This window comes from Megalops cyprinoides, chromosome 7 (genome assembly GCF_013368585.1).
Source record: "Megalops cyprinoides isolate fMegCyp1 chromosome 7, fMegCyp1.pri, whole genome shotgun sequence".
Taxonomy (NCBI): domain Eukaryota; kingdom Metazoa; phylum Chordata; class Actinopteri; order Elopiformes; family Megalopidae; genus Megalops; species Megalops cyprinoides.
In genome coordinates, this window is record NC_050589.1 from 3,527,325 (window position 1) to 3,552,690 (window position 25,366).

General features: G+C 46.8%; 1 protein-coding gene across 1 annotated transcript; it reads left to right on the forward strand.

The window, feature by feature from the left end:
- The first annotated feature begins 708 nt into the window (after window positions 1–708).
- fhad1 (forkhead-associated (FHA) phosphopeptide binding domain 1) lies at window positions 709–25,366 on the forward strand. The gene is made up of 27 exons (XM_036532676.1): window positions 709–804; window positions 1,114–1,320; window positions 1,751–1,988; window positions 2,090–2,184; window positions 2,837–3,061; window positions 3,701–3,824; window positions 4,037–4,167; window positions 4,435–4,512; window positions 4,642–4,746; window positions 5,917–6,003; window positions 6,441–6,656; window positions 7,334–7,529; window positions 8,078–8,148; window positions 8,474–8,596; window positions 9,376–9,462; window positions 10,173–10,386; window positions 11,414–11,522; window positions 13,742–13,848; window positions 14,583–14,742; window positions 15,915–16,017; window positions 18,754–18,907; window positions 19,164–19,270; window positions 19,618–19,713; window positions 19,809–20,035; window positions 21,225–21,390; window positions 23,843–23,923; window positions 25,205–25,366. Exons 1-27 carry the CDS (start codon window positions 709–711, stop codon window positions 25,364–25,366), a joined length of 3,765 nt encoding a protein of 1,254 aa, XP_036388569.1.

Here is a 25,366-nt window from a genome sequence, read left to right on the forward strand (position 1 = left end):
GGGTTATGTGTTCTGCATAATATAAACAAAGAATATGAGACACCCACCGGAGATGAGTCAGACACGTATTCAGCGGGCCCAGCATACGGTGCTTTTCAAACGTGAATTAGCCGCTTAAGGCGGAGCTTGGTTCGTTACCATGGTGCTCATATACAATTCCTAAAAGGACTGGAGGTGTCCATCAGAGGAAGTGGGGGAGAGAAAGACGTATTTGTAAGTTATTCTCTGGCAAATACAAACGTAAAGACTTGCTGTGTTGTTTTGCCTCAGGAAATACTCAGCGGATAGACGTGGTAGAGGTTTTTGTTAGAAATGGGAATTTGTGTGTTGTAAACAAGATGGTGAAAACGAAACGTTCTTTCTGTCTCGCTTTTCAAACGAAATGTTATCGTTTTAAACTGTGAAACACTTTCAAGAACAAAGACTGCAGTCCCGGCGTATGTGGATAACTGCTGCAGTTGTATGAAGTCCAGAATCTTCGTCTTTTAAATGAAATTGCATGAGCCGTGTGCAGTCACGTCAATAAGGAATCGTTACACGGCAGATTAAAGAGCAGCCTACTTGTCACCTTTCATTGCCTAGAACACTTGAGTCGAGCTCAGCTTTTTAAATTGAAGATGCAAACAAAATATATGGACGTGCTGTTGTGAAAGTGTACTGGTTTTTTAGAAACCATAAACTGTTTTGCTTAACAGGTTGGCTACGGCCATGAGGGGATACCTAAAAACCTTAGGATGGGTGTTTAAACTCCAGCCCAAAACTACAACAGTGGGAAAGCATGAGGATTCGGACCTGTGCTTGCAGGTAGTGCGTCTTCACCGTTATCTGACCAGCCAGACGAAGTCTGTGACACTTGGAGGCCCCTCAACAAAAGCATTACTTGGCAGTAGGGCCTAGTCGTTACTGCAAAAAACTTAACTTGCAATCACGCAGAAGCTTAAAGTGAATTGCCTTTGAACTAAATAACTAAATGAACTGAACATCTATCTGTGTAAGGGGATAACATGTAAATCATAAGGAAGCCATCCGGGGTGAGAACTAATTAGCATGTCAGTAATAATTTATTTTAGCTATTTTTGGGAAGTGTTCACTTTTTTTGTGGGTTTTTGCCAGAACGGGGGTGTGGAAGAGCACCATGCCCTGATCGAGCACAGCGAAGCCGACCGCTGCTTCGTGCTGCACGACCTGAACTCCACCCACGGCACCTTCGTCAACGGCTGCCGCATCCACAATGCCGCCGTGCGTCTGGCCCCGGGCGACGAGCTGCATTTCGGCTACGGCGGGCCCGCGTATCAGCTGGCGGTGGACACCGCCTCCCCGGTACCATTTCTCCTTCTGTTCATTTACACTGGGAGGGGGCGGCAGTGTAGCGTAGCAGTAAAGAGCAGGGCTCATAACCGAAAGGCTGTTGGCCTGATTCCCCACCGAGGCAACACTGCTGTACCCCTTGGCAAGGCAACCAACTCGCGATTGCCTCAGTAAAATATCCGGTTGTATAAATGTATAACATGTAGAAAATGTAACTTCCTATGTATAAGAGCATCTGCTAAATGCCAATAATGTAATGTAATGTAACTTTAAGCAATGGCCATCCCTGCACACATCTTAATGTTATTCTGTCATTCTCTCATTTGACTCTCAGAATCAATCTGTCTAGGAAAACAAAAGCCGTATTCACGACTGTGTCTTTGTGTGTGTGTGCGCGTGTGTGTGCATTTAACCCCAGGTGTCATGTCCTCCTGTGAACCAGCGGGTAGCCTGGCAGACCCCACTGCAGCTGATTGAGGACTCCAGTCCAGTGTCTGCCCCCCCTAACATGCCCTCCCAGCTCCCCCTCCTGCCCGGCCAGCCTTCCACCAGCATGGCCTGGATACAGGGGGGGCCTACCGCCCCTCGCCCCCCCAGCAAGGCCCGACCAGTCAGCGCAGGAGCCAAGAGGGCAGGGCTGGGTCACTCCACTGAGCCGGAGGTCCCCTCTGTCAGACCAGGTAGCATTCTTGTTTCCACCACTTACTTCACTAATGAATTCTGCCTGTTACGTGTGGGTATTCCTGGGTGGCCCCTGCAGTTCCTGTTTATTGTATTGCAGGAAGTGGGAGTGGGAATTCCGGAGCAGCGCGCTCGCATAGAAGCACAGTGACATCACAGAACGCTCAAACTCTGCAGCACCTGCTACAGGAGAAGGTGGACTGTTATTGGTTGACAATACTGTATGATCTCTGCCACTGCTAGGTGGAGGAGGCTATGAGATCAGCCGTGTTTGTTTGCTTGTCTCGCTCTTTGTCTTCCTGTGAACACAATAACTGAAAAAGCAATGGATGAATTTGGAGTAAACTCAGAGAAATGCATGCCTTTGGTACAAGGAAGACATTTTTCATTTAATTTCTGTTACAACACTTCCTTACAGTCTAAGAAGTTAAGGCTACACATATTAATAGGGTACTAGCAGCAGCTTTATGCTAATGCGTGTTGCTAGGGCCGTAGTGTAGCATAGCCGTAAGGAGCAAGGCTCATAACTGAAAGGTCTCTGGCTCCATTTCCCCCTAGGGCACTGCTGCCGTACCCATGGGCAAGGTGTTTAACCCAGAATTGCTTCAGTAAATATCCAGCTGTATAAATGGATAAAACTGTATCCTATTAAGTCGCTCTGGATAAGATCATTTGCTAAATGACAATAATGTAATGGTGGCATGAAAAGGGTTGAAAGACCTGGATAAAGGGTAAATGGTCTGGGTAAAAGTTTGGGAACCCCCTGCCTGCATGACCTTAAATCTGATCCAGGATCAGTGAATTTGGGCCTTCCTGTGTGTGTGTGTGTCCCGTGTGTCCCCATCAGGAGGAGAGGATCCTGAGGCTGGGGGACGAGGTCAGCCGCCTGGCGGTGTTCGAGGGCGAGTCGTGGCGGAAAGACGGGGTGATCGCGGGGCTGCGGGACGAGGTGTCCGCCCTCCGCCACCAGGTGGCGCTGAACCGCGTCGATCCCGAGATCAGCAGCAAGCTGCGCAGCCTGGAGAGGGACGTCGGTGAGAAGAAGGAGCAGATCCAGCAGCTGAAAGAGCAGGTGGGGAGTGCGGCACCTGGCAACCACACACTCAGCCAGTGTTTCAGTCATGTTCTGGAAGTGTTTCAGTCACAAATGCGTAAGACCATCAACACCATGTACGTATGTATGCTATATATAAATGTGTGGGTGTGTGTGTGTATGTATGTATGTATATTATATAAAAAAGAATGAGCTGAATGAGTATGTACATGTTGTAGATATGTATATATATATATATATACTGCAGTGCTAATGATATAGGCCTCATAACCCAAAGGTTGATTCACAGCTATTATACCTGTGGGTGGGGTACTGAAGGGTAAATAGTAGCTTCGGTAAATATCCAGGATTACAATATGTACAAATTATATGATATGTAAATTGCTCAGGATTTCATTTGAAATGTGTCTGCATGGCCAAGAGAATAATATCCCCCTTTTTCTCTTTGCCAGATTGTATATAACAATGTGAAATTTACCCATAGAATTAGCAGATTTGTCGTGCACATAAATTTTAATATTACAGCATGGAGATTGATTGTGTATTTTCTGTCTGCCATTATTTTTATGTAGGATGTTACTCATGGGGCGACCCTTGATCCAGGATGCTTGCCTTTTTGTATGTACTTTTGTCTAAAGTTAAACTTCGTGCCTGTAGATGGTAGAGCTGCAGAACGGGTCGAGTGAGGTGTTCAAACACTCGCTGGCGGAACGGGACCTGAAGATCGCCAATCTGAGGACTCAGGTGGAGAAGCTGAAGAAGGACAGCAGCATGTCTTCAGGTACAGCCCAGTCTGCGTGGGTTATGAGAGGGCGCAGGCGTTTTGTGACATCATCATGCCCCTTTGACACTTTATTTCTTTGTGACATCATCGTGCCCCTTTGACACTTTATTTCTTTGTGACATCATTGTGCAACTTTGACACCTTATTTCTTTGTGACATCATCGTGTCCCTTTGACACGTTTTCTTTGTCTTTGTCCCCTGTCCCTCAGGTCTGGCGACCAGCCTGCAGAGAGACCTGTCGGCCCGGGAGAAGCAGGCTCTCAAACTGGCCGCCGAGGTGGATAAGCTGCGACAGGACATCCGGCACAAGGATGCACAGCTGGGAGCCCTGTCAGCCAAGGTGCCCCGGCCCTCTGAAGCAGCCTCTCTCCCAGTGATCTAACCTTATAATGACCCTCCCATCATGCAGTCTAAATGGGCCAATCAAAAATGTCCCTTCAATGGATCAGCTGATCACTGATAAATGATGTCACACGGCACCAAATCCACCATTGCCAACATCAGGCACACAAAGCAATTCATGCTAAGATCTATCTGAATTTTCCAACTGGTTTAAACCTTTGTTGGTTTAGAAATGACACCCTGCTCTTTTCTTTCTGCCGCATAGTTTTCCAGGACGAGAGAGAATAAGAGTCACCAGGAGGAGCTGCAGGCGCGTGAGAATGACATCATCGCCCTGAGGAAGGTGGGTGCGTCCATTCCGCCGCTGACCCTCCGGAAATGCCAGCCGTGAAGGTGCAGTCCGTCACGGACTTTATGACCTGACGGCGGCGGAGGAGGGGCTGACGTGGTGTCGCTGTGTGTGTGCCGGCAGAGGGCGGAGAAGCTGGAGCAGACCCTGACGGAGCGGCAGACGGAGCTGCAGAGGCAGGGTGCGGAGCGGGACTCGCTGAAGAGCAGGCTGGGCGAGGAACGGCAGGTCTGGCCCTCACACACGCACGCACACCAAACATTATTACATCACATTATCGGCATTTAGCAGACCCTCTTATCCAGAGCGACTTCATCAATTACAGGTCACTTTCATCAATTACAGGTCAAACACTCCATCTACTGACAGCCACACGCATTCCCCCTGTACGCTGTGTCTGTGACTGTCTGTCTTATTACCCAGTCTTCTAGTTTTCATTGTAGGGGTTCTAATAATCTCTTTCAGATACTGTTTGCATAAATACACCCTCATCTACTGGAAAGATCAAATATTTTCTGATTTGCAAACTCCAAGCATAATTTACCCTCTCATTTTTTTTACTAGTTATAGTACAATAATTATATTTGCATCTCCGTGAAACTGAGTGTGTAAACAGTTGCCACTACACAGTAAGTGTCATTTTATCATGCTACAATATTATAAAAGTATGTGTTGCTCCACACTTCTACTGAAGCAGGGCTCCACACTGAAGAGCCCTTGATTTTTAGTAAGTAATAAAACAAACCAATTTGAAAATCGTGAATTCACAACCACCACTGCAATTCATGTTTCATACAAACCCTAGCACGTATTTTGCCAAGTATATTTCTCGTTGAACTGAACAACATCATTGAGCACACTGGGCAGAGAGGAGAGCTCATAAATAAGGTAAAATTAAAGTACAGTGAATACAGTAAATTAGCAAAAATATAGGCTTTGCATTCAAGTGTCTGTTCATATCTAATTCACTGGAGAGGGGAAGTTGAACAGAGTAAAAAGAACGTGGGTAAAAAGAGAGGAATGAAAGCAGAATTCTCTGCCCCTGAGACAGTTTTGTAGATTTCATTTAATTACCCATTAAATTACAAGGCGAGAAACAACTTAGAATACATTTGTTCAGGGGCCTAGTCTTTCTTTAATGGTGCTGACTGCTCCTGTGGGATTACACTGCCCCCTAGAGGCTCGTCTCAGTGCAAGCCGAGATGGAGGCGTGCAAACAGCAGCTGCAGAACGGCCACCAGAGGGAGCAGAGGAGCAGGGTGGAGCTGGAGCGCACTCAGGCACGGGTGAGACCACTGAATACCCAGTCTTCCGCACGCTGTCCTGTAGTCCACAGTGCTGTGTAGAAGCTGTGTCACAGAATGGTGGAGTAGCCGTGAATGCTCTCCGTCTCCCCAGCTGGAACGCCTCCGGAGCAGAATCATCCAGGCCACCTACTCTGCCCCTGGGGTCTCCCCTCCACAGGACACTGTGTCAGACCAGGAGGTCAGTCACCGCAACAGCTCCGTGATCACAATCGGTGACATCACACGTCCATTTAAAACGAGTCTTTGTTGATGCAGGGTCTTCTTGTGGTTACAGCCTTTTATGGATTAATCCGGGTTGATTTTATGCTATGGAGTAATTTCATTTGATGCTCCAACTGCAAATTATTTTCTAATTTAAAGGGAAGTCTAAAACCTTCTGGATTTTTGTACCTCCAGAGCTGGAATTGTATGAAGCATCCCTGAAAAAATAATACTCTCAAGGAGATGAGCCAAAAAGTATGTGCCATTAAAGCACAAAGCAGGTTGCTTTTATGGACAGTCTTGTCCATAATAACCTGCAGTAGCTTGATCCTAAAGCGCTTGATACTGAAGAGGCTGTTTTTGAAGTGTTCCGGAGATCCAGACTCTAGACCGAGTATCTGTCGCCCTCTGCAGGTGATAGACCAGATGACAGAAATTATCGAGGAGAAGGAGGCGTTGGGGACCAGGCTGGGAGAGCTGGAGGAGCAGAAGAAGGAGGTGGTGGAGGAGAGGGAGGCGCTGCGGGCCAGGGTGCAGGAGCTGGAGGAGCAGCTGAAGGAAGGCTCAGCGGATCAGGACAGGGCAGCTGAAGAGGCAGGGAGACTGAGGACCATGCTGGAGGAGTGCACGGTAGGCCCTCTACACTGACACCAAGACACCTCACATATTTCACATTTCACAGCCTCGCTCTGAGTGTGAGGCCATGGCATGCAGCAAAACTCAGCCTGAGATGGGAGTCCCATCATGGGTGGAGCTAACATATGCTGTCAATCACTGACTTGTGTTAACCCATAAAAAGACATTTTCTCCATAGAAAAATACTATTAGTCACTCACTGAGGTAACTACAACTCCATGCATTTGCAGGGTTGTGAAATTCCACTTTCCCTACACTAACCTCAACCATGATGGCATACATTACATTATATTACATGCATTTAGGAGACGCTCTTATCCAGAGCAACTTCCAGCACAATAGAACAGAAGTGCATCCATTCAATTTAAATGAGCAACAGTGTCAGACCAGGCTGACAACACTCCCAGTCCAGTGAGTGTGAGCAGAACACTATTCAAGTTAACTTGTGCACTCTGACAAAAGCCAAGTATACTACAATACAACAGTTCCTAGAACACAAATTCATAATACATCATAGTACTACACATGCAATTAACATCAAATGCAAGAAGTAGCAGGTGTTGGGGGGGTGAGGATAGTAGTGGAACAGTATGAAGAGGTACATTACTACCATGCGTTTATAGAGTGAACCATTGGCCAATGTGCTCTGTGGTCTCCTGTCTGTCCTCCAGACTCGCTTGCAGGAAGCACGCTCAGCTCCTGCCCTCCAGAGCGAGATCTCCACTCTGCAGGGTCAGTCTGTTCCCCCGTCACTGACCTGGGTACAGTCTGCTGCCCTCTCCATGCTGGGCGGCCAGCTGGCACGGCTACAGGAAGTCGCACAGGCCCTGCAGGATGCTGGGATAGATATGTCGGACTTTGCTGAAGGTAAGATGGTACCCTAGGCTGTTAATTGCTAGGCCAGTTAGGCCCTGTGTGCTCCTGTCATGGAGTGCCTAAGGTATTGAGGACACTGTTTAAATTCACTTAGATTCACTGTCAAGTTCACAGCATTTTGTCTTGTAATTATTAAGAATCTTTGATGGTAGTGCAGCTCTGAGAAGGTCACCTTTATTACCAGTCCATATCCTGCTCCTTGTGATTTCTGCATTTTGTGTAGTGTGAACTGTATGTGGTGAGGAACATGCTGTGTGTATGTGTGCGTGTGTGTGTGTGGTTATTGCAGTGTGTGTGTGTGTGTGTGTGCATGTGTTTGCTGCAGTTTGTGTGTGTGTGTGTGTGTGTGTGTGTGTGTGTGAATGTGTGCATGTGTGTGTGTGTCTGTGTGTGTGTGTGTGTGTGTGTGTGTGTGTGTGTGTGTTTGCTGCAATGTGTGTGTGTGCATGTGTGTGTGTGTGCGTGTGTTTGCTGCAGTGTGTGTGTGTTGCTGTGTGCAGGGAGCTCCATGTTCTTGTCTTTGTGTTGCTGTGAAGCAGGAGCCCCTGGTGGCATCAGAGCCCTGTGGAATCAGAGCCAGGAGCGTGAGGTGGAGCTCAGAGCCCTGCAGGTAGGACCACCCTCCCACCACTCTGTCTGCAGTGAATATAGGGCATAGCTGTGGACTGTGTAACCAGAAAGTAGTAAAAGTAGTTGCAGAAAGTAGTAAGGTTCTTAAACTCAATTTTCCTGCTGTATACATGAATCATGTGTAAATTGTAATGTGTATGAAGTTGAATAAGGTCTGAATAAGGTCATTTGGCGTAACTTATTTGAAGCTGTTTTTTTGCCATAAGACACTTGGAGAGGCAGAAGACTGTGTGTGCGGTAAGGTAATGTTACCCAGCTGCGCAGAGTTTTTCAGGGTGTGTGATTGGGTAAGTGTGTCCGTGCAGGCAAAGCTGCAGGAGGTAGAGGGAGGTCAGGATGCCCTGGTCCAGAGCAAGGAGGCGAAGATTAAAGAGCTGCAGGACCAGCTGAGTGCCATGAGGGAGGAGCTGGAGCAGCAGAGACAGCAGGTGAGGACCCACGCTCACGCACAAACACACACATGCTCACACACTCACACACACACACACATACACACACGTGCACACACAAACACACATGCACGCACATGCACACACACGCACGCATGCACACACACACGCTCACACACACACACGCACACATACACACACGCGCACACACAAACACACATGCACGCACATGCACACACACGCACGCATGCACACACACACGCTCACACACACACACACACACACACAGACACGCACACATACACACACACGCACACACAAACACACATGCACGCACATGCACACCAACACACACACACACACATACATACACACATACACACACACATGCGTTCACACACACACGCACGCACACAAACACAAAAACTTCACTACTCATCGCTGTTATTTCATTAACACGAAGACATTTGAAACTAGAGGTGTGAGGTGATGACAGAGGCTGAAAGTGTCTGATTTGATGCTACTTCTGGAGGCCCAGAGGAATGTGCCTGTCGGGGTTCATCTGTTGTGCAGTTTGCAGATCCAGGATACGGATTCTACACTGTTGACTTACCACCACGCCAGTAATGCACACCCACTCAAACGCGCCGTCAGTGATAAGCATCTGTTACACACGGTATTGTGTCAATATCAGAATCGGCGTGTTTGGATAAGAAGCAAATCCAGAACAGTAGCAGAGCATTAGAGGGCATTACGAAGATCCAGCGGTCTGGTTTTGGAAAGGATAGCGGGATAACGGTTTGATCCCAAAACCGCAGGGTGTGGAAGCCCGTGGCCAGGAGGAGGAACTGCAGCTCCAGCTGGAGGAGGCGAGGAGGGAGCTGGATCTGGTTAGAGGAGCGGAGGTGAGGGGATGGGGGGGGGTGGAGGTCTTCCATACATCAGCTCCAGCTTGGAGCCCACTGGGTCTGAGGCCCAGATTCAGTCTAACTGCAGTCTGAACTCTGCTTGACTTAAGCGGTTCTTTTTTATTCATCTACTCTCAAGTGTTTTTGGTTTGTTTTAATGACCAGCATATTTGTAACATCTTGGGATGAAACCCCAGCACTTGCTGAAACAATACCACCTAAAGCACTTTCTTATGTCTTAATCTTTGTTTTCCTTAAAAATAATCCACATCTATGGTTTCATCTCTACTAGCTTGTACCTTGACTGGCCAGCTATTGAAACTTGGTCATGCAGCACTTCTAATATTGTTGACTCCTTATATGGCCATTTTGCTTGTGCTGTACTCTGCCTCACTTGTAAGTCGCTTTGGGTAAAAGTGAATAAATGTAAATGTTAATTATATTACACGCTCCAGAGCAACTTATCGGTTACCATTTTTGTTATCCATTTATATGGCTGGATGTTTACAGAGGCAATTGTGGGGTAAGTACCTTGCCTAAGGGTACAGCAGCAGTGCTCCAGCAGGGAATTGAACCAGCAACCTTTCAGTTATGAGCTTTGCTCCTTAACCATTATGCTACACTGCCGCAACAAATGTGTTAGTGAGAGACTGATGAGAGGGTGCATTGTGGGTAGCTGGAATGTGTACCTCGTCACGCCTCCCCAGGCTGCCCTGCGGGAGGAGACCCAGGCCAAGGAGGTGCAGTGGCAGGCCAGGGTGGAGGAGGCGGAGCAGAAGGGGGCGGAGATGGAGAGGGGGCGTTACCGTGTGCAGGAGGCGGAGTACCGGGAGCAGGTCCGCCAGCACGCCCACACCATCGTGGACCTGGACCAGCGGCTGGCCAGGGTGACGCAGCACATGAGGGAGGGGGAGGAGGAGAGGGACATGCTGAAGGAGAAGCTGACAGGTGAGGATGGGAGGGGCAGGGGGCGGGGCAGGAGGGGCAGGGCAGGGGGTGTGCGGTGGGGTGGGCAGGGCGAGGGGGGGGGGGGGGGGGGGGACTGGGCGAGGGATGGGGGGGGGGGTTGGAGGGGCAGGGCAGAGGGGGTGGGGTGGGGGGGACAGGTTGAGGGGGGGGGAACTGGGCGAGGGGTGGGGGGGGTTGGAGGGGCAGGGCAGGGGGTGTGGGGTGGGGGGGACAGGGCGAGGGGGGGGGGGCACTTTTAGGAGTTGGCGTGACACTGGGGGCATCAAGAGCACAGAGGCATAGAAGTCAATACTGCAAAACAGAAACTTGCAGAGCAGCACAGCAAATGAGTGATTATTACAGACTGGAAATTGATGTTTTGGGGTTTTGTTATGTGCTAAATTAAGAGTTGTTGAGTTGTTAAGTTGTTGGTGAGTTGTTTCATGCTTTAAAGATCATTGATTTGTTCAAAATTGTTATTTTCCCATGAATAATGGTTGAAAGAAAAACATAAATTATTCAACGCTTGGTTATTATATAATAGTCATACTGTAAACCTGTCACAGACAGGGCCTCACTGTGAAATTCCGTCTGAATCTAGCTGTGCATCGGTCAAGCTGAGGATTGGCTCTGAGGCATGATTTGTCATGCCTGTATTTGTTGTGTATTTGAGTTATATAGCACATGTGTACTCTTATAAACACCAAAAAGTTGGAAACTTCATGACAATGTGATGATAGATCACAGATTTTTTTATCTCAGGAATGTCCGGTAGTTCCACAGTTTGTTCCTAGAGGGCAGTCCTACTTTATAGATGTAGCTCTCTCCCTCATTCTCATTTTACTGAACTCCTAATTATGTAAAGCAATTAGATGTTAAATGATAATCTTGATAGTTTTGGTAATCGTGGTTTTCCTAAGGGTAAGGCATGAGTGCCCTATAAGTCTGTCTGCACAGCACTGTGTATACCTTGTGTTGTGTTTCTGTAAATGCTCTGTAGAGATGGAGAAGAAGCTAGAGGGCAGTACACCTGAGCCAGGTCCCATCCCGCCTCAGCCAATCAGAGACCCTGAAGTGGTGGCCCTGGAGGAGAATGTCACCCTGCTCAGGTACAGAGCCCCACCTGGATCAAAGACCATTCATCCCATTATGTGTATTTTTTTTAACTCACACCCTCATTGACAGTAGGGTGATGTGCTCATTTTACATGTTATGCATGTACCCGTTCCAGCGATTCAGGTAAGACACCTTGCTCAGGTGTACTCAACAACATTGTCTGACATGTTCCAATGTTCCAGGATCTAAACCAGCAAACTTCTGGTTACCAGCCCAGTTTTTTAATTACCACCCCACACTATCACCCAACATAAGATGATCAGATTTCATTCAGAACCTATCTCTTAACTACAAAGGTTAAAAAATGTATTACAGTCCTCTTTGAAGACATCCATCTTCATGCAAGGACATTTATTTAAATATCAAACGGAGAGACAGTGCTCCGCTGTTTGATTCTTTTTAATGAGGAGATTAGCATAAGCAGCTGGATTCCTCCCCTGACAGAGCAGAGTGGTGTCAGTCTGGGTCCCTGGGCTCACGTGTATCCTGCAATCCCCTGTCTGTGATTTCCCCATGAATAATGGATTAAAGAGAAAACGTGAATTATTCAAGTCCTGGTTATTATATAATAGCCCTTACTGTAAATCTGTCGGAGACAGGACCTCACTGTGAAATTCCGTCTGAATCGAGCTGTGCACCGGTCAAGCTGACTGGCTCTGAGGCAAAAGGCGTAGTTTCCATCTAAATTGTCTCCTTTTTTAACAACGAATTTCTGGGTGGATCCTTGATGTAGGGCCTGATTGAGTGTCTTTGTTCTTATCTTTTTTCTTTTTGGAGAAACATTTTTTATGCAGTTGTTGTTTGAGTCAGTGTGCAAGCCTTATCACAACTTGTTTCAATCCATTTCATATCATCTCCAAAACACGTGAGGGGGTTTCAAACTGCAAGAAAACACATATTGCGTGGTACTTTCAGAGAGGTGTTTTTTTCTGCAAGATCTGATGACAACAGTCATCCTACTCAACTCTTCTTTGTGCCAGAAGGCTATTTTTTTAATCTTATCTTTATTCTCCAGGAGGAAAAAAACAAGTTATTTTTAGACCGAACCGCAGGCTTGAATTTAGTGCCCGTGGTACCTGGCACGCTTTACCTCTCAACGCTGAACAAAGGAGACAGGCTATAGATCAGCTCGTTATTGTTTTCATTACGGATTTGACCTCGGAGGACTCTGGGAGACTCAGTGAATCACACCACAGTGAGGAATACTTCTCTGAGAGCCGTCCCTCTGCTCCTCAGATGGAGAGGTAACAGTAAAAACCATCTCGGCTGCCTGCGTGCTGCCATGCTGTGAAATTTCTGATTCACAGAATAAACAGCGAATGTGGGCAAAGTCTAAGCAAGCACAGCAGGAAAGCCAGTGCCACAGTGGGGTGCTGGACAAGCGCGTATTCTGAGCTAATAAACGTGGCTAATGTCAAACCATACAGCGGCCCTCACGCTCAAGGTAGTCAGACACATTTGGCAGCAATTTCTGTGCAGGGATCTGCATAAGAATGATGTGAATGCTCACATCGAGAGGCCATTGCTGTAAATGAGGAAAGATTTCTCAGTTGACTTCAGTTAAAGGTTAAGTGGAATCCTTCACAAGCTCTGCAAAACACTTTTATGAACACTGTGTCAGTATTCATGAACGCTCGTGCCAACCACTGTAGGTTGCCGTAGGTTATATTGTGCCGCCATCCAAGTTTGAGGTGATTACTGTAACACAACAAATCAGAATGACATGGTAATGTCACTTATGATATGGATGGTGACACACTACAGCCTATGACTATCTGTGTCAGTTGGCAAGATGGCCAAGTTTATGAATGAATGTTTTATGCAACCTGTAGCTCTTTCTGTACTCTAGCACTGTACAAAGGAAGTTTCCGTACAGTTTTGATATTGATAGGAAGTATGATGGAAATATTTGAGCATTGAGAATATTTGCTAAATATGCAATCTATTGAAATGTCAAATCAGAGATATACCAGTGTGAAAACAGAGCTAGTCACAGAGGCAGAAAACGAAGACCCGGTGAATTTATGAAGTGAAGTACAGCGAGGCGTGTGCATGTCTGCCATAGGAACAGGTTTATTTAACTCCTCGCATGCAGCCAATCATTAGCCCTCCTCCCGGCGCCTCTGGTGTCTCAGTGGTCAGGGTTTGACAGGATCCAGACACCCTGTGGTTTGTGGGTAAATGGACCCCCCCCCCTTTTGTCTCCCTATAGGGCTGAGCTGGCCAAGGCACAGGAGGAGGTTGTTGCCCAGGGAGACGTCATCGCCGCGCTGAGCCGCGACCTGGCCGTAGCCAACGCCCGGATGTCTGACATGACAGGTTCCTTCATTTACATTTATTCATTTAGCAGACGCTTTTATCCAAAGCGACTTACATAGGTTACAGTTCTTTACAATGTCATCAGCTGGATATTTACTGAGGCAGTTGTGGGTTAAGTACCTTGCCCAAGGGTACAGCAGCATGTCCCAGCGGGGATCGAACCGGCAACCTTTCGGTTACGAGTCCTGCTCCTTAACCACTATGCTACACTGCCGCCCCCACTCTGTCGCCCACACCTTCACACTGTCAAGGAATCAGCAGATTAGTTCTGTGTCCCTGGAGGTTTCAGGTTCAGATGCAGCTTTGGAATATGGAATGAGAGACTGCAGATCTTTCACTTGTTTTAGATTCATTAAGGTCCTCTTTCACTTTAACATTGTAGAAAATAGCATTGAATCTAAAGGCTGTGTAATGTCTGTGTGGAAAACTCAAATATAAAACCATACATGGAAGAACAAATGGATATTAGTGTACAATAGTTCTGATGACACTGTTAAGGTCCTTGATTTAATTTGCCGTCTTAAAATCAACCGTTGTTTGAAGGGAGAAGATTTTTATGGCATGCGACAAAATACTCTGTTAAGAAAAACCAATAGATTCTTTTTGCATCCATAATTTATGTTTCTGTGCATCCAAACGTCAGCTCAGCAGTGCTCTCGCTGTGATTTGCCTCCCACACGCAAACTGTATTGTAAGTGTGTTTGCCAGTGTGTTTTTACTGGTCGCGTGTGCAGGGGAGCTTAGCGAACAGCAGAAGGTGGAGCTGGAACAGCACAGGGCCCTGCTGGTCAATCAGAAGGTCGAACTGAGCATGCTCACCCAGAAGCTGGCCCAGATGTCACAGCTGGTGGACCAGAAAGGGGAGGAGCTTCAGAGAGTGAGGGAGGAGCTCAGGTAACTTCACCAGCAAGCCCCTCATATAATGTCCAAACAGCCACAGTGAAACTTACAGCATAATGACACCATGAAGTTTAATTTGTCTTTATTTGCCATGATTTAGCACGCAGCTGTAGGTGAGCATTCAGTTAAGCTGATAGTGGTGGTGAGGGTAAGAGCTGTTTTGTTCTATAGCCAGCATTAGAGCAGAAGCTCTTCAATGATTCTGCCTTCATGCCACATTCTGGTGTAACACAAGTACTGATCCCTGTGTTACTGACTCAACATCATTACCTTAGATTGCATATGCTACAGTATGTGTGTGTCTCTCTCTTTCACGCACACACACACACACACACACACACACGCGCACACACACACACACACACACACACACACACACACACAACTGGTACTCATTCAGCTCATCCAGTGTTAGAGATGGAATTAATCAAACTGACAAACTGAAGTAGGTAAACGAAGATGGTTGAGATTAATACAATTTCACACTTGGCTCGAAATTCAGAGTATATTCTCAGCATTTTCCCTCTTATTACATGCTGTATATTTACATAGAGCAGGTAGTGTAATCATTCAGCAATAGCAGCGGTTATTTAACTGCGATGTGGTTGGTTAGTCAGTCACCTTTGCCATTGTTAGCATTTGCTTGTTTGCCTAGTGTATAGTTTATGTGAAATTAAGCAGTGTGTGTGTGTGTGTGTGTGTGTGTCTCTGTGTGTGTGTATGCGTGCATGTGTGTGCATGCATGTGTGTATGCATGTGAATTCTTGCATGTGTGTGCGCATAAATATGTATGTTTGTGTTGTATGTGCGTGTACGTGTATGTGTGTTTGTGTGTGTTTGTGTATGTGCGTTTGTGTGTGTGTTTGTGTGTGTGTGTGTGTGTGTGTGTATGTGCGTTTGTGTGTGTGTGTGTGTGTGTGTTTTTGTGTGTGTGTGTATGTGTGCTTGTGTGTGTGTGTGTGTGTGTGTGTGTGTGTGTGTGTGTGTGTGTGTGTTTGTGTATGTGCGTTTGTGTGTGTGTGTGTGTGTGTTTTTGTGTGTGTGTGTGTTTTTGTGTGTGTGTGTGTGTGTGTTTGTGTATGTGCGTTTGTGTGTGTGTGTGTGTTTGTGTGTGTGTGTGTGTGTGTGTGTGTGTGTGTGTGTGTGTTTGTGTTTTATACTGACAGGCAGTGTCAGGAGGAGCTGCAGAGGCGTGTCCAGGCTGAGAAAGAGAGGGAGGAACAGGCTGACCACAGCCCCGCCCTCATCCAGACACCAGCAAGCACACAGGTCAGCAGGGCACTGAGAGAAATCCACATCCAAATGTCCTTTTCTCACATAACAAACACAGACTCAAGCTCAGGGCTTGGTGAAGTATTGGGAGTGACCAGCCTCGTGTGCTAGACCCTTTCTGAGGTTCCCTCCACATAACCAGAGGGCTGAAGCTTCTTTGCCCAGCTGGCTTTTCCTGGCCTTGCAGTTGTAAGTGGATTCGAGAATTGTCGGCCGAAAGTGAAATGGAAGGATCCACAGGACAGTGGAGGGCCTGCAGAGTAATTCCTCGTGATGGTCTAATGACTTCCTGCTGCTCTGTTCCTGTAGGTTTAATGTGTCAGAAAGAGTGCTGTAGAAATGGCTTTAAGCCACCCATCGCTGCTGTCAGAGAAACATGCAGAAATGGCCGTGGGGCATCTCACTGTTGTCAGAAAAGCATGCTGAACACTCAGTCATCTCTTTGTAAGCTGTTGACAGCGGTGACGTGTGTGTCCCATAAGGTACAAGTTCACGACATATTAATCCGAGTCAATCATACCCAGTCAAGCATAAGGTATGTTCTTTACTGCGGTACGCCTGCATATTTTTAGTCCCTTGAACAGAAAGGGACAGGCATGTTGTTTCTCTTTCGGAATACCACTTTGTTTTTCTGTGTCATTTTTATCTAAAAGTACACTGGGGTTTCCCCAAAGGCTCATAAAATCGGGAAAATTTCCTGTCTCGCACTGTATGATGTGCAGAAAATATACTCTGCCTCTTTCTGGTTACTGCACCAGTTTTCACACGCATAGGTGACATGATCGGGTCGTTTCCTAATAAAATACAGAACTCATAATGATTTGCTTTGATTGGAATCAGACAAAATATTTTATTACATTTCAAGACTTACAAAAGATATGGGATCAAAGGATTTCTGATATGTCATTTTCATCCGTCTCCTTTGTTACGAAGAAAAGGATAATATCCTCATATCTCGGTGATGTGGTGGTGACCGAAACTCCTCTGAGCCGAATGCAGTCGTTCTCTCTCCCTCCCTCCAAATCTTTAGCATTTCAGCGTTGTGAACAGTTTCACACAAAGGAAAGGTTCAAAGGCAGGCCTCTAGAACCGGCATATGATATGCAGCATGAAGGTGGGCAAGAGAGCTGTAGAGCTCTGTGAATAGACCCTGGGGGCGTGACTCGCTCTACTATGACATCATAAGTGGGAGAGAGTGAGCCTCACTGTCACGGCCTCCAGTGACATAACTGCGGAAGCCGCTTGCATTACACAACCATTTCTGACTCGTTATGACCCAGAACTGCCATGCACGTTGACCTTAAAGTTCAAGTAGTAAGATGCACACACACAACATCCCAGCCACTGTTGTTAATGAAAATCAGTGTTCAGTAAGGATTGAGAGAATGTACTCTTGGCTTTAATGAGGCACTTGAAGTTAAGGACAAATAACCTTGAGGTTAGATTAAATCCAGATCTTATGAGAGGTTTGAGGTGTGGAAAGTACTGAGAGGGGGCTGAAATCTCCAGGGCAACATCTCTTTTCTATCTCCCTGAGATAATACGTGTAGTGGACCTTTCCAGAGCCAGACCGCCAGCTTTCCTTTCATAAAGTGCACTTTAGCCACTCCGCGGTCTGTCTCTCCTACTCCTGCATCAGACGCATATAATGCGGTGAAAATGCTTTTGCTATATTTAGCACCAGATGAAGTGGCAAAGAGACGTACCTGCATTCACTGATGTGGCAGAAAGCCCTTGAAGATGGTCATTGTGCTGAGTGCTGCTTTGAACATGCACCATGCGGATCGCAGGGAGGATGCATGTTCAGAGAGGAGTATCCCGTACTCCTGATGTTTTTGAAATTTTCCAGGGGTGTCAGCCTCATTACGTGGAGGGTTGACACGAATGTTGGCTCTTGGTCTAACTCGATTAGGCCAATCATTTAATTGGATGTCATTTTATGCTTAAATGATACGTTGCAGCTGAAGATTGTACATTTCCCTGTTGTCAAATATTACTTGGCCGCCTATACTGAGAAATACATTTGAGCATACTGACTTTCCAGTTAATTTATCTCTGATGAACTAGTTGGACCAATAAGGACAGGGTATTTGGTGTGAGCACATATATGGCATACACATTAGCTCTCCAGAAACACTGTGGCAGCATTGTTTGGAAGGGCACTGGCAACCTAATCCTTTATAAATAACCAGAGTATTTATGAAGAAGGACTTACAGTTCCGTCTTACCATGGCATAAATATAATGCTGAAGCTGCTGTTTTGCTGTAGCTTTCTTTATACCGTAGTTTTGGCTGTGTGACATGCTTAATAAGGAGCAGGGAGGGACATTCAAGTCAATCCTCAGAGAGTGAAAGGCATCCTTTGTGGCCTCCGGCCCAACCAGAACAAAGCGATACACATGTGCAGAGTCATGGAAGATGTGAGGATATTCTCCACATCTGCCAAAATCCCTGACCCCATTCCGAGAAAAACTCTTTAACTAATGATGTCACAGCTCCTGCCAGCTGCAGTCGGTGCTGTGGAACTTGGAAGGCCGCTGACTGATGTCACAATGGAACTTGGAGAGATTCTGAGTGATGTCAGTGCTGTCCTCACCACCGCCAGCCCATCACTGTCTGATTTATTAATCCAAACGTCCGTGACTCATTTCATGAGTTCAGCGTTTTTTTTTTTTTTTGGTTTTTTTTTTGAGGAGACAGTGATCATTCCCGTGTCCTCTCTGTTTTCCACAGGGTGAAGCAGCCTTGGCGGCGGCTGCTGCTGATTTGGCAGACCAGGGGTCAAAGTGCAGAGGTCACAGGCATGAGGAAGTGATCCAGCGTCAGCAGGAAGCACTGGCCGAGCTGAGGGCTAGGGTCAAAGCCCTGGAGCAGACGGCACCCATGAGTGAGTGAGCCAGACATCGGATGGCTGTGGCATGAATGAGCAAATCAAGCTTCAGATCCAGACCCTTGTCAACGTACTGATTAGGAGCATATAGCATTATAATCCGAACGCATGTAAATACATGCTTTTCCAAGATCTTTAGTCAGAAGAGAATCATTAGAATAGCGTCATTTCCTGATAATGTCATTTGCAATCTGCGTTTCTCAGGCTATTCTGTAGAACTTTCCCAGAAACAATCCCCTCATTTCTCCCACAGTGTCCTCCCCAGAACTGTGCATCCAGCAGGTGGCGCTGATGAGGAGGGAGCTGTGTGAGCTGAGGGCCCAGAAGGCCATAGCGCAAAGAGGGACCATCAACTCTATGGTACTATGACCTACAATACGTTACATGACATTATTGTAATTTAGCAGACGCTCTTATCCAGAGGGACTTAAATTGGTTACAGTTTTTTTTTATTTTTTTTTTTAATGTTATCCATTTATACAGCTGGATGTTTACTGAGGCAATTGTGGGTTAAGTACCTTGCCCAAGGATACAGCAGCAGTGCCCCAGCGGGGAATCGAACCTGCAACTTTTTGGTTACGAGTCTTGCTCCTTAACTACTACGCTACACTGCCGCATCCAACATCCTTTCAGCACAGTATCTCAGTGCATACACTGAGCTTGAGAAAGAGTGTGATGGGTTGAATGTTGTGGTCTTGATACTGCAGTCTGGCCCCCTTCTCTGCGGATCTCTGGCTGAAGACACCTTGGAGCACACAGCCCGACTGGACCTGTCTGATGCCCTGGACCTGAGTGAGAGAACAGTGAGTTTGACGCAGTTTGGGGGGGGGGGGGTAGGCTGCTGTTGTTCCACACTCTTTTCTGAGACACGTCCTGATGCTGCCTCCTCTGCGCTCAGTACCTGGACCTGGCCAGGGCGCTGTGTGAGGCCCTGGAGCTGGGGGAGGGCCAGCTCTCGGGCTGCGCCTCCCTGAAGCACCTGCCCCAGGACGAGAGGGAGAAGCTGGCCTCCCACCGGCAGAGGGACCAGGGCCTGCTGCAGGCCCGTCTGGGCCTGCTCCAGAGCCAGGCCCGGCGTAGAGAGCAGCTGCTGCAGGAGTACCAGAAGGACATGTGCACTCTGAGGTACAGGTTACACCCTCCTCTGCTCCGCGCAGCCCGTACCTGCAGCCGTGACCCTGCTGCTCTGTCTTACTGTATTATGACTAAGAGCCCATCCTCTGTCCAGTCATTTTATACCTGCTGTGCTAAGCACCTGTTACACATATTTACACTGTCAATATGCCCTCCACACCAACAGGCAGTTTTAAATGGCTGAAAAAGACGTACATTGCCTATTTCATGATAGTCTGTGGTGTCTTCTACACCTACCACACTGTGCCCGTCTGACTTTTCATTATCTGCTCCATCCCTAGCTGTGTGTGATATTTTACATTTACATTTATTCATTTAGCAGACGCTTTTATCCAAAGCGACTTATATAGGTTACAATTCTTTACAATGTTATCCATTTATACAGCTGGATATTTACTGAGGCAATTGTGGGTTAAGTACCTTGCCCAAGGGTACAACAGCAGTGTCCCAGCGGGGATCGAACCGCCAAACCTTTTGGTTACGAGTCCTGTTCCTTAACCACTATGCTACACTACACTATGCTACACTGCCGCCTGGTTTTGTCTCATCACATGGTGTTTTCTACATGACCAGGTTAGGAACACATTTGTTGTTTTGCAGACTGACTGTTAGATCCACCACCTTATCACATCTACTGTGTGATTCTGGTTATGGGAAAACGCAACTGTAAATGAAACGCCACAGGTGCACTTTGTTTTGGCAGTTTGATGTGTAACTGCATGTGATGAAGTGTGATGGGGAAGTACCTGCAGCCTGTTGGTGATATTCACTGGGACCCTGCCATATTCCAGAATCACTTCCTCTAACTAAACCCCATGGGACTTTTTTGAGTGTTTTTTTTTTCTTGTCATCTTTTTATGTGTATCTTTAAAAAGTAGCCTGTGGACTTTAGTACTAAGATGTCTGCATATGAAAGTATCTTTTAAAAGTTTAAATGATCTCAAGAGATTGCCATGTTAGATTTTTAAACATTTTAGCTGTCTAGGAGAACCTAATAAATGATTGTCAAACTGATGCATTTGGAAGATACCAATTTGCCAAAGTGCAAACTTACCAGACTCCTTCCTGTAATTCATTTGTAGTTTTGAGCATTGGCTGGTGTTAGGGTGATGTTTTTCTGAATAAATGATCCCCGACTGAAATGAACAGTGTAGTCCTCATCTCTCTCTCCCCCACACAGGGAGAGCCAGGCAGCAGGCCAGCAGCTGCAGGCCAAACTGGACTCCCTGAGGGCAGAGCTGCAGACGGAGTGTCAGGAAAGCTCCCTGCTTCGTGAGGCCCTGCGGCGCACACAAGCCCGTCTGGAGCAGGAGATAGGCCTCAACAGAGCAGTCAAGGAGCGCAAGGTGACAGACCTTACCTGGGGTCACAGTGTGTGCGTGTTTGTGTGTGTTTGTGTGTGTGTGTGTGTGTGTGTGTGTGTGTGTGTGGCAGGGGACCGTGTCAAATGCGCATCATTGCTCGGAGCCCCCTCTCTCAGGCTGTGTTGTATGGATTTAACAGCAAAATCAAAATCATCTACATATTTCTTACCTATTTCTACTATTTCTTCTTCTTACCAATTCCTACCTATTTCTTTTTTGAAACAGCCATTTATGGCTGGCTCTGAATTATGTGATAAGCCTAGAATTAGCGTAGGAGTGTTTTATGATTGTGTTTGTCCCCAGACATTTCCTGTGCCCTGTGCGCTGAAAGGGTTGTAGTCTAAGTATTTTATTGAGGAGAACACTCCCACAATCTTCTACTCTTTAATTAAACTCATAGTGCCTCAGGGGACATTAATGGTATCTTGTTAGGTGTCAGGTTGAAGCTTAAATTATCTCTTCATAGGAGAAAAAAACCCTTTGGCTCATGTTAAGAAGTCACAGTTCTGTTCTGAAGAGAAAGATTAAAAGGATGGGATCTGATTACATTTTTATTACCTGGTGAAAACACACATTCTGAAAGTAACATACCAACTCTTTTATGGTATCTTGAAGTCTTTGTGGCTTGAGGCCAGTGTCATAAGACAAGATTTTTTGTTATGCAATGGATATTGTTTGTAAAAATGTAACAACCTTAGGTTATTTTGTGATTTAATGAGATCATGACCTAAACTGAACATTCCAGCTCATGAAGTTGAATTTGGAGAAGAGTCTAGTGGTTCTGACGCAGATGTTTCCTCATGGGTTGCTCACAAAGCCTACTCTCCTTATTCTCTGTTTGGGGCACAGGGAGACCACTAGTGTCACCTCTAGCCTCGCTAATACCCCTGAGCTAAGAGGGGACACTGGAGTCCGTAGGAAACTAATTTCAAGGGCCAGGGCTCTGATTTTGGAAAGACAACTGAAAAACTCTGGGACCTGTGGGGTTTGTGCTTAAACCCCTGGTTATTGTTCCTGGTCTGTAGTTCCGCTGCAGTGGATATGGCGTTTATAAGGCTGCCAGCACGATATTGTAAAAAAAAGTTTACTTTCTCATCCTGCTGTTGTGTTGTTTGTTCCGTAAGAGAGGCCGTGCCTCCTTGCATAACACAATGGGCCAACCTCACGACGATGCTCATTAATCAAAGGGAAAGATTTATGTTGGTGCACAACACAGTTCACTAGCCTCTAAGGACACATCAGCTCCAATCAATATTTTAAAATGGATTTAAAAGCACTGTTTAGTCTTGGCTTAATTAGTACTGGCAAAACCTGACCTTAGGGGAATGTACAGTAAGATTAAGGGCACAATCATTTGCCATGCTGTGCTTGTGCGTGCGTGCATTTAAGTGAGTACATGTGTATACGTGAGAGTGTGTCTGTGAGTATATGTGTATACGCGTGTGTGAGTGAGTGTGTGTGTGTGTGTGTGCTTGTGTGTGTATATGTGTTTGTGTAAGCTGAGTGGATACCATATCATACATATTCTTACAGTCCATTTTTATTTTATTATTTGGCAAAATGTGCATGTCAGTTAAACAGCTTTAGATGACTCATCTGGCCAGAATTCCACTGAATCAAAAGTGAATGTTCTTAACTGGAATTCAAGTGCACCAGGCGAACAAATGTGTTCTGGCTAAAGGTGTTCTTCCACATTGTGCAGATGCATTAAAACATTCAGTGCCAGGCAGTGCAGGTCCAGCTGGATTCCTGAGAGAGACATCACAGATCCTGCTGTCAGACTGCCAGGAGAGTGCAACACCCTGAGCCCAGAGTCTGCAGCTCCTCATCCAGTCACACAGAGAGCCAATCAGATCTGCCCCTCAGCCCAGCTCTTTCTGTGTGAAGCGGGTCTTTAGGAGTCGTGAATCGTGAGTTTTGCAGGTCGTACTGAGAGGGATTGCTGCAGTTTTTCAGCATAAAACTTGTCTGCGTTTTTATTACCAAAATTTTTCATCCGCAAAGGAAAGGAAAATTTGAAGATAATCGATGGGATGGAAATCTTTATACATGATAGCAAGTCTGATCCTTCCCACTGCCTACTATATTTTACTTCCTCAATAATACTTTTCATCATGACAGTGTTATACATGACAAATGCACATTACTGCAGCTTTTGCGTCTGGTGTGGTGGTGGTGCAGCAGTGGGGGGGCAGTGATTCTTTAATCTCTTGAAGCAACACTTTCAAGCACAACACTGAAAAGCCTTACTCTGGAAATGTACTCTGACAGAGAGCTGGTCACAGTGCCAAGGCACTGACAGTTCATCAATGCCAGCAGCTCATTAAAAGAGTGGTGTGGTCCGTGGAAGTCTTGGCGTGTGGATGTAGTGAGGGCATGCTGTCGGTGCTTCTTGTCGAGTGTGGGGTGTTGACGGGTGTCCCCTCTCCTGCAGGCGCTGAGCGCGGAGCGTCCGGAGAAGAGAAGCACGAGAACGCCCTCCCACAGCTGCGTCCAGGACGAGATCCGAGACAAGGTGAGCCGAGGCCGCGCTCTCAGCATGCTGGCCAAGCGTGACCTAACCCTGGGGTTGGGCCAGCTCTTCGCTCACTCCCTCCTGGCGGGATGATTCCACCACTGACGATCACTGTCACTCTTACCCTGCATGTTAGGCCAGAGCTGCTCCTGAGAGATTACTTCGCTGTCGACGTTTTGCAATGCCTGTGTTAAGTATTACAGACTGAGACTGCGAGCCCTGAGGAGTTGACCAATCAGTTTTTTAAGTGATGCGATCATCCTATTATATGAACTCCCATTAGAGGGTCCTGTCGGTTTTCAAGGTCTATTCTTTGGAAGCAGAGTTTCAGTGAAGTGCATCATATTTAACACACAACTTGATGTTATATTTCCCACAAGTTCACCACTGTTCTCTGTCTTGGGTGACCTTTCCTCACACCTCATCTTTAATTAGTATTGTTTTCACACCCTGCAACTCTGCTACATGCAGACACAAAAAAACAGAAACTGTCTGTCTTCATTATTATTAAAGCCACAGGAAAGGAATTTGCTCGCTTGATGCATTTTGAGATATTCCAGGTCTTACTAGAAGCAGGTTATTGCACCATACACAGTCCCTCTCCACTCACTGTACTGACCTGCTTCACCTAAAACCTGGAATGGCTCTCACTGCTTTTCACTGGGAGTGCTGTTGCCGTTCTCAAACCCGTACTCCTCTGAGAGCTGCACTGGCAGCCTCACTTTCCACATGAATAATTCATAAACCAGCATCACGGCTCCTCCAGAACTGCCAGTCACACACAGGGCTCCTTGTTCAGAGAGGGAAGTAATTGGCAGGAATCCCCATGGAGAGGGATGCCTCACTGCGTGGTTTCTGTCGTGGGTCGGTTGATCCCTCCTCTTGACGGAATCCTGCCAAGCTGCGTGATTAATGCTATAACCGGCAACAGGCCAGTGAGTGAGTGTCCACTTAAATGTTTTATTTTTTTCAGCGTTATGTAATGTATCAGTATCCATTATGTAATTTTCATCATTTATGTGCGTGACAGAGACCCTTATCCAGAACATTTTGTAAGGGCTTATATTTTTCGATATTATCCGTTTTTATGGGCGTTTGTATTCACTGAAGCAGTGCAGGCAGTTCAGGCTGAACTGGACGACCTGAGAATCGAACCCGCAACCTTCACGTCACAAGCCCAGCTCACTGAGCGCTTTGCCACGCTGCCACTGAGGTGACGTGGCTCTGCCCCTTCCTCTGACACAGTTCCCTCACTCTCAGTGTCTGCGGTACCCTCAACAGGCTGCAGCTAAGAAGGCCAGCCTGCAGGAGAAGCTGAGGAGGAGGGAGTACGAGATCGAGGTGCTCAAGCAGCAGCTGAGGAGGAAGGACCAGGAGCTCTGCAGCGCCACCTCCAGGCCAGCCGGCATACTGCAGGCCCCGGTAGCCTCGGAGGCCAGCTGA